Raw genomic sequence first — 10,008 nt, 5'->3', positions numbered from 1 at the left:
GATGAGGGGAAACAGAGTATCAAGAAGCAGTTTTCATTTTCTGAGTAATTCTCTCTGTGTATGTAATTTAAACGCGTTTGTTTAGCTGACATTTGGTAATAATAACCTGCGAAAGCTGGTTACTACACTGCAGAGCACTTGCAGGGGAGTCATCCATCTGTTGTGGAGATGGCTCACTTTAAAAGCGAGGAGAAGAAGAGTTTTTTTTTTTTGTTTGTTTTTCTTTTTCAATAAGTTCACATCTTTGTTAGCCTCCGGTAGCTGTTGGCATCCAAACGCCACTTAGATTTTACTGGAGCAAAATTAGAAGCCTCCTCTAAGCTGATATGCAGAGGCTTATATATGATAGGGGATGACTCATAAATAGACCTTATATACGGTACATCATATAGGGTTTTAGTCTGTATCAAGGATATAGAAAATATTGCCCAAAATGGATTACATGTTGGGGTAAATTTGTTCACACAGGCTAATAACAAGCTTATTATTAGGCTACATAAATTATAGCTGCTTCACTATCTGCACACCAGAGCAAAAAATTCATATTTCTACTTTTGCTCTGAGTATCTAATTTTACACAATCTCTAAATGGCACGCAGTGTATCATTACTTGGTGGAGACGCGCTGTTACGCAAAACCTTCAACAAAAAAAAGAAAAAATTAAAAAAAAAAAAAAAAAGCCATCTCTTTGGCCTCGGTGAGCAAAAATACGGAAGAGGAGAGGCTTCGCTTGTGCCTTTATAGGCTATATATTGCCAGATATTGTGGTGTGGATGCGGGCTGCACGATATGCGGACAAAAAAAAAGCGCATTAATAGTTCCGCCTCGGGGCTGTTTAAACAGGAGTTTGGTGCGGCGACCAGTCAGCCAGCGGCAGGTCACATGTTGCAGCGTCATTGTGTAGTAAAGTTACTGTAGTTGCAAAGGCTCCTCATTCCAGCTCCAGAGGTCTCTCATCCCGTGGTAGTGGTGGTGCTGCTGCGGCGGCGTTTTAGCATGCGACAACTTCAGTTTCAGACGATCTCCAAAGGAGCCGCGCAGCCATGGGAGTGCATTACCTCATCCATGCAATTTCCACCATCAATAATTTAATCTATTTGCTCCAAAGCTGAAGAGATATCCTGAAGCTTGTCGGGAGAGTACAGAGAGGAAAATATCGCTTAAGTAAAATTACCCAGGGAGTTGTCCAAAACATCACAGATGACACTGTCCTGTTGAATGGTCTGTTTTACGACTGGGCAGTAAAAGGTATGTGTCTGTTTGTTTCTTCGATAACTTGTTTGAAGCACTTTCGCTTTGTTTGATGCTGCTTGAGGGGGGAAAAGATAGAAAGTGTATGTGTGTGTCTATGTGAGTGTGTGTGTGTGTGTGTGTGTGTGTGTGTGTGTGTGTGTGTGTGTGGTGTTGGGGGGGTTGGAGGTGGAGGTGGAGGTGGGGGGGAGATGAGTGGGGAGGGGGGTGGGGGGGTCTAAAAGTAGCTCGATCAAGTCCGGTTATCCTGCGAACAGACAGCGCCGCAGCCCGAGAGGGGATATGTGTAACCTTATCCTCCTGTTCATTAATAAAAAACGGAGTTATTATGTTGATTGGGTTTCCAGAGGAGAGCAAGGGCTCAGCAGATGTAATCTCAAGAAAGAAAGAAAGAAAAAAACAGATTGTTGTTTCAGTATGATTAAAGCAGCCCGAGTAATGTGACTGGTTATTATTTCTCTTAAGTAATAAGGTGGAAACAATCCAACGTGTCTCTGCGTGAAATCAGCCACGTCTGAACGTTTAATGGCAACTTTACGCTCATAAATAGCTCAATAAACTCTCTGTTCAAAGTGTTTATTTGCTTATCTAACATCTACTGTGAACAAATAAACAAAAAAAGTCCAGACAGGTTTTACATTGTTGTTTTGGAGGGAGAGGGGAAAAAAAAACTTTGATGAACTCATTAAGACTTTATAGGAAACCTGAGACCTAAACGTCCAGCTACGTCGGCCAACATACATGGCTGGGTCTACTTCTTGGTGTTGTGTGTGCTTGCACTGAACAACTTCAAACTACTGGCCAGAATGAATAGGACATAAAACAAGGTACAGTTTACAGAGTGGTGGAAAACTGTTTCATGTGAGCATATCTTGTCCAAGAATTTATGTGAGGATCCCAACAGTCGGTTGGATGATGGTTTAATGATGAATTAATGATGCAGTTTCCAAAAAATGCAAATGAGGGCCAAATTTCTTGTGAGAGTTATGACTAAATTGCACATAAGTGAACTTTATAGCCTGTTTACAATTACGCACAACAAAAAAATTGAAACAATGTACTATTTTGGGCTTATCTATCTATCTATCTATCTATCTATCTATCTATCTATCTATCTATCTATCTATCTATCTATCTATCGTGTTTCACAGGAGGGGGGGGGGGGGAAGAGATGGGTGTTGGAGGGAGGGAGAGACAAAAAAAAAAAGCTCCCACCATCATTTCACGGTCTCACACGCCATCTAGTGCAAAACGTTGTGAACTGCAGCGGCCTTCATGTGGAACTATAGGTGCAATGGTGTTGTTTCAGTGATTAGATTTCAGTTTTGGTCATTCATGGGTTAAAATGAACTCAGGATACCTGAGATCTTTTTTTTTTTTTTTTTCAACAAACTCCAGGTAGCTGTGGACATTTTGAGGACGCTCATTCTGAGAAGTAACTTTCGTTGCACAATTAAGAACAACCACGTAGCCCCAAATGAGAGTCGATATGTTGTGTTCTTTCAATTGTCCACTGTCGCACGCAGTGTGGGAGGGAAGCAGCAGCTCATTAGGATAGCATGGATCACTCAGCAGCTATTTGAATGTCTGGCTTTATGTGGCAGTGGCCGGGGTTGTCCTGGAGGCCAGGTATAATCCCTTAGTGATGCTCATCTATTACTAAACGTGCCCTGAAACTGTGTCAGATTGAAAACAGATCTAAAGGAAGCAATTAAGCTTCCACATGTGTCAGCCATTACTGCAGACAACTCTAATTGCTTTTTTTTTCTTTCTTAAAAGTGCTGCATTGTGGCACACACAAGGGGTCTAATATCATGCATGCATGGTTTTTTCTTCTTCTTCTATTTTTAAAGCTGAACATTTGGCATGGTGTGCGATACATGTTGAACGTGACAAAACATGTTGCTGGGTAAATAGCTCCAGTCGACATGGTTCTTGAGGAATTGAACAAAGACGGATGCCCACAAGGGAGCGGCAGTAGAGGCAGAGAACAAATGTTGCTATAGGTCATATATTTCTATTCAAATGTAGCGGCCACATTTCCGTCTTTCATCTCCCCTGTTTGATGTTTATTTTCCCCTTCTAACGGTTCCACAAGATTATTATATGTAGGCTGTTGGTGAACATGAAGCCATAAAGTGTGCTGGGGGATTGTGTGATAATAACTAGTCCTTTCATGCTTTGGGGAAACTTTTCAGCATCTGTCAAAGAAGGCATTTATCACTTTAATCCCCACCTGGCACACAGAATAAACGCGAGGGTAAGTTACACATCCCCCCCGCCATACAGCCGTGCTCTCAGAGCAGACAAACAGGTGGTCATCCAGAGACGTCAGGGTGCACACACTCACCTGCTACTATTGTTCAGGGTGTTTCATGCTCTGAGGTGCGCTGCTGAATAAAGAAAGAAAAGCGTGTTTGAGCAGTGGTTATTGCGGGATTTGTTTTTCTTCCACTCCATGTTATTAGCTTAGTGCTTCAGCTTTGAAGTGATTTACCTTTTTGGTCAAAAGCAAAACCACTCCTGCCACTCACATCATGAGTTTATTATCTGACAGAGTGGTGCACCCAATTGTATTTTAAACCTCACTTCCTGCATCTAACCAAACTCCAAAAGCTGATCCAGAAGCTCCCAAAATGTCATTTTAAACATTCCTGCATCGCTCCCTCGCTTTATTATTCATGCCCATTGTGTTAACTCGCAAGCAGCTTTTTTATTAACTGTGAAATCCAGCAGTGCACATAAAAATCTTCCTTCACTGGATGTATAAACCAATCAGTTGTCACATTTAGCCTCTAGTAGATACAAGCCAAAGATCCACAGCCAGTCCCACAGCAATTAAATGATTCATTGGCTTTATCGCATTTTAACAGGATGTTGATTGAGAACATAAGCCATATTGATTGTCCTGATGGAAACAGGAAATCACAGAGATAGAAATAAAATCATTTGTTGTTCCCGGTGTGAGGATACCCGGGGGAACGGCATGCAATTGCACACACACTGTTGAGTGGCATTACCCCCAGCAACCTCCTCTCCTCCATTCTCCCCCCACCCCCCCCCCACCCCCCGCCTCCTCCACCCCACCCCTATGGAGACCTGGAAGAGACGTCATCTGTGGTTGTTATGCTGCGAAATGACGCTGGCACTCTCTCCACCCCCTGCTACTGCAATATTACCCCTGTGGTCTGTTACGGAAGATGCAGCACTTCGTCTGCACCATTTCCAGCCTGAAGTTTGACGCCTAACAGTAATCAGCCCCCTCTGCCTTCATTTCCCTTCATGTGGAAGTGGAACCATTTGTGCGCGATGCTGATAATAATATCAAGCCTAAATGCATCCTACACATAAAGCTCGTGACTACTGGCCTCAATCCTGTAAAACCTACATGATTTTCTTTGCTGGGAAGACTCACACAGAAATCTTATTATTAGAATCAATATTGAGGGGTTAATCTGCTTGGTTTTTCATGTAATTAATACTGTAATATTTAATGAAAACTGGATAATCAGCTTCTTATTCCTGGCTTTGTCCTCATTGTTGTTTTAGTTGGTGAGAGGAAAAATACCCCCCCACCCCAATCTCCCTGCAAACACATACAAGCCAGCCCCTCCCCATGCCCTCCCCCTAACACACACTCACACACTCTGGAGGAGCGCGTCACTGAGCTCTGGGAATGAGTGGCTCATTAAGAAGAAGGATGTGATATTCTGAATAGAGACTGTGAGACTCCCAGCACATCTATTTTTAGATGAGATATCTCTATGGCAGTCACCGCGGTGTCGGTTAATTGCAGCCACAGCCCCAGATACCAATTAAGAATGAAACAAATGCTTTTAAGGTGGGGTTCGCTCCTCCCTATACTGTAAAGGTCCTCCTGTCCATTCTGAGTGGAGGCAGCAGCAGCAGCAGTGTGTTTGCTGGGCTGTGTTTTCCTGCATCAGGTTGGGACATGCAGAGTGCAGTCAAAGCCTCGGCCAGGCTATTTTTAAATGAGCCCCTGTGGAAAGCAAGATCTAGATTTTCTTTTCATTATGGTTGCTTTTATATCTCTGGCTGCTGGATGTCCACCAATTCATTGATTTGCTGTGAATCTTAGAGCTCCTCAAAGGTAAGGGATGCATATGTGCTCAGGCGATACTGCTGGTTAAGGATGTATGTACAGTATTTCGGCTACACCTGGCTCACTGTGGTGCTTTTTTTTTTTTTTTTTTTTTTTTCCTTCCCCCTGGCATGCTTGCTTATCTTGTGAGCAGTTCTCCGGAGCCTCGAGATTGGTGCTTTACAGTGTGAGAAGGATGACACATCTTTCTGTCATTCAGTATCCTCATGACATCGTGTTAGTTCATCCTGCAGTGCTCTTCCTCTCCATCCACCTGCCAAAAAACAAACAGTGTCCCTGAACAAACCCCTGCCTCCCATTCATAAAGGTTTAGTATCAGACCTGTCTTACAACACAGACCAGTTTTTTTTTTTTCATTAATAATACTGCAGCACGGGTGTGTTTGTCAGAGCTGACACAAACACCACCACTCAGTCAGTATCTAAGTGATGTCCACGTTGGAGTTTCCCTCAGTGTTGCTAATGGTGATTGGTGTTGGGGAGGGGGGGAAATGCCAGACTCAAAAGATAATACATGAGCCTTATGAAAGCTTTTTGCCTCGTCAAACACACGGAACAAACAAAACCATATCCTTATGTCAACACACACATGGCCTTTAGATCCCAAATGTAATTTCCTACCTGGAAACTATATAATTAACATATTACAAAAATCAAACAATTTAGGTACACACTCGCCCTAATAAACATGACAATCAACCATGACACCCAAGTTTAAAAAAAAAAAAGCTTTCAAAACTGACAATACAATGAATGACAGGTTTGCCCATTATAACTAATATCTAACTAATAAATCACATTCTCGAAATAAGCTGTACAACACAACATTTGAATTGTTCATAAATTATAGCTAGCCTGTAAGGATGTAGTGACAACTATTTGTGTAATCTTATCTTTTGTAATAACTGATCTCTCTGATGCTCAGCAGCACAGCTTTTGTGCACTGCTGCCAACAAATAAAAATCTAAGCCAGACCTCACATAGGAACAGGATGATTACAGTTTGCAAACAATTTGAAAACACTGATGACACGGCGCCAGTATCAGTTTAATAAAAAAAAAAACATTTTGTGATTATTCCAAAGCTACAGCACTGGCTCTCTTTTTGGCTCGCAAAGAAAGAGTGGAGGGTGTAAATAACAGGAGAGGCATGAGATGGTGTATTATGGATCAAAAATAAGCTAACCTCATTGAAAATGCTCTTTGACTAACTGTCTGTTCTCTCTCTCTCTCCCTTCCCTCTTGTTTTCTGTCTTTCTTCCCCCCTCCAGTTCCACCAGGTTAGAAGAGTGATGACCATCCTGTTCCTTACTATGGTTATTTCATACTTCAGTTGCATGAGAGCTGCGCCCCTGAGAGACGCCCCGGGCATGCGGGGCCATCGGACGGAAGGCTACTTGGGCGCTGCTGCGACGGCCGCAAGAGGCCATGGGACTCCACAGAGTGGTGGTGGGCCAGGCCAGCGCGGGGAACTGCCCTCACTCACAGACACGTTTGAGCAAGTGATAGAGGAGCTGCTGGAGGTGGAGGGAGAAGCGGCACAGCTGGGACAGGGGGCTGATAAGAGCCAGGGAGGTGGGGGCCCGTCCTCTGTGGTCACCACGGAGACCAAGGATGTCGACCTGTACGACTCGCGGGTGATGATCAGCAACCAAGTGCCTTTGGAGCCGCCGTTGCTCTTTCTTCTGGAGGAATACAAAAACTATCTGGATGCCGCTAATATGTCCATGAGGGTGCGGCGACACTCCGATCCCTCACGGCGCGGAGAGCTCAGTGTGTGTGACAGTATTAGCCAGTGGGTGACAGCTGTGGATAAAAAGACGGCAATAGACATGTCTGGGCAGACAGTTACCGTCATGGAAAAGGTCCCTGTCCCCAATGGCCAACTGAAGCAATACTTTTATGAGACCAAATGCAACCCCATGGGGTACACGAAGGAGGGCTGCAGAGGAATAGACAAGCGGCATTATAATTCCCAATGCAGGACAACCCAGTCCTACGTGCGAGCGCTTACCATGGATAGCAAAAAGAAGATTGGCTGGCGGTTTATAAGGATAGACACTTCATGTGTATGCACATTGACCATTAAAAGAGGGAGATAGTGTATAAAATGTATAGATTTTATTGAAGAGTTTAAAAAAGAGAATAAAGAGAAAATATCTATTTGTATATATACATAACAGGGTAAATTATTCCGTCAAATGAAAATTTTATGGACTGCATGTAAAAAAAGATGAAGTTTATACAGTAAAAGTGATACTACAGTCTATTTATTGAACATATTCATGACCTTGTAAACAATTAAAAAAAATCTGATCAGTCATTTGCGCCCAGTTTAAATTACTATATCACATTCCTCAAGACATTGTGATTTGTTTACGTTGCCAAGAATTAGAAAATGAAGGAAAAAAAAAACAAAAAAAAAAAACAGGCAAGGATGAGAGAGGACAGTTCCATCTTCAAAAGCTTGCATGCTGCTTCAATTGTGAATCGAGAAATTCTCCACTTACAAAAAAGTATATGATGCTGACCAAAAAACATTCCGTTTACATATTCAGCAGAAAACAATTTTCCTCTCAAGTAATTTATCTGTTTACTGTTCTAAACTTCTCAAGGTAATGTTGGAATTACATACTATGTCAAGGTGCTGTTGTCAAAGCTTTGCTGTTTATTTTTTTATCCCCACCAGAGGACAAGATATATATATATAAAAAAATTATATATATAGATATATACATACATATATGTATATATCTATATATATATAAAAATTTATTCATTGACATGTTTCTGGGTTAATATTATTCATTTTGTATGTTGTGAAGTTGTTTGCAATATTAAACTGAAATATTTGAAGAAATAAAAATGACTATAGGCAACTGAAAAACAAAATCAATGTCGATAAAGTTTCAACAGTGCATTTTTAGGCAGGACAAACTTTATTGTACAGACAGGCAGGAAGGCAGGCAGGCACACACATGCACACACATGCATGCGCACCAACGCTGCCACGTTTCTGAAGCGTAAAACTACAAAATGAAAATGACCAGGATTTCCATGATAACCAATGAAATTATTTCACACATTTACAGCCTGTGAGATAATAACACAGAGTATTTGCCATAGCAGAGGAGTCAGTGCATTGGCAAATACATGCGAAATTCAAGCAGTTATGTGTTATTGGTGGCAAAGATGTTATCATTTGCAGGCCTGGGTGTTATTCAGTGTTATTTTTATTAGGGAAAAGGTGAAAAAATTACTTCCTGCTCCCCACCAGCTCATTATTGGAACACAAACACATGTCCTTTGATAGTTTTGTGTTCATTCAGAGATTTACATAATTATTATTCCAGCTGCATGTGATATCTCACAATTACAACAACATAACATGACAAGAAAAGCGCCCACACGTACAAGTGAAGACTAGCATAAGTAGGCTACAGGTGCACACGAGGCATACCCGACTTTGACAGTGATGGATTCACCCACCCATTTGTGTACATTAAAAATATACAACCACCATTTTCTTATCAACACATGGTGATCTCATATTAAAATATTTTACAAAAGGACAATCATCGGGGTGTTTAAACAGCTGTACGGTCACTCTGATCTGAAGGAAAAGCCTCTCTGACTGCAGCTTCATATCAACATTCTCTCCAGCAGACTATAACTCAATACATGGTGAGTCGTAAGGTCGTAGTAGGATAACAATACATTTTTTTCTTTCGTTTCTCCTCAATATCATACAAACACGTTCAAAGGTATCCATAATACAACATTTAAGACAAAGGGAATGCTCATATATAACAAATATACAAAGATTCATCACAAGCTTCAGTTACGTCTGAAATTTGTGCTACATGTGATCCCAGCTGCCTCATTTTACTTCTTCTTCATCAACTTGAAGGTAAGTGTGACCTCTGAAGAGAAGATTTGGGAATTTGGAAACAGATTTTCTGAACAGAGAAAAAAAGATGCTTCACTTTCTTCACAATTTTTCTCGGATCATCCAGAGGAGCCTGATGAAGGTGCTGTGAGTTACTTTTATTATACTGCAGCTGTGAGGACAGTAGAGAGTCTCTATGCCACCTCTGAGAAAGATTATAATCATAATGTCTCTCAAATGTCCAGTAAGAGATACTGTCATGCCCGGTGGGAACAAGTAAGAATAAGCATTATCTTAAGTCATTCAAGCAGTTGCTCTGCTTAGCTCTTCAAAAAAAATCCACCTTAAGATAGAACTAGAAGGATTTAGTGATATTCAGTCAACATGTCTGAGCACTGACACATCCTCGGCATGCAGAATAATAAATAAAACAGACGCATTTTCAAAATAATGATCTAGGCTTGCCTAAAGCAATTTCTGTTAAACCTAGTTTAAGTAATAGAAAACTTCAATCACACACTTAATAAATGAATGGGCAAAGTGACTAGTTGTGTTTGAGCAGTGCCAGAATGAAGCCCATATTGTCTTTTGTGACTATAAATCATGCATATGAATAAATCTTATAGTATAATGTAGTATTTATTTGACCCAAAGCTGTGGCTGAAGCTTAAAGACAATAACGAGATGAAAACCAAACTCAACATTTCTACTCAAACAATGGGTCTATCACATATTGTACCAAAATAA

General features: G+C 41.3%; 1 protein-coding gene across 1 annotated transcript; it reads left to right on the top strand.

Moving 5' to 3' along the window:
* The first annotated feature begins 200 nt into the window (after positions 1–200).
* On the top strand, positions 201–8,109 carry bdnf (brain-derived neurotrophic factor). The gene is made up of 2 exons (XM_067587319.1): positions 201–1,248; positions 6,644–8,109. Exon 2 carries the CDS (start codon positions 6,665–6,667, stop codon positions 7,472–7,474), a length of 810 nt encoding a protein of 269 aa, XP_067443420.1. The 5' UTR covers positions 201–1,248; positions 6,644–6,664; the 3' UTR covers positions 7,475–8,109.
* Positions 8,110–10,008: the final 1,899 nt, after the last annotated feature.

This window comes from Thunnus thynnus, chromosome 1 (assembly GCF_963924715.1).
Source record: "Thunnus thynnus chromosome 1, fThuThy2.1, whole genome shotgun sequence".
Taxonomy (NCBI): domain Eukaryota; kingdom Metazoa; phylum Chordata; class Actinopteri; order Scombriformes; family Scombridae; genus Thunnus; species Thunnus thynnus.
The sequence above is the reverse complement of the archived record's forward strand: the minus strand, read 5'-3'. Positions and strand labels throughout refer to the sequence as shown.

What these genes read in the sequence shown, in the direction of transcription:
- bdnf (XM_067587319.1), top strand. Translation starts at nt 6,665, where the DNA reads ATGACCATCCTGTTCCTTACTATGGTTATTTCATACTTCAGTTGCATG.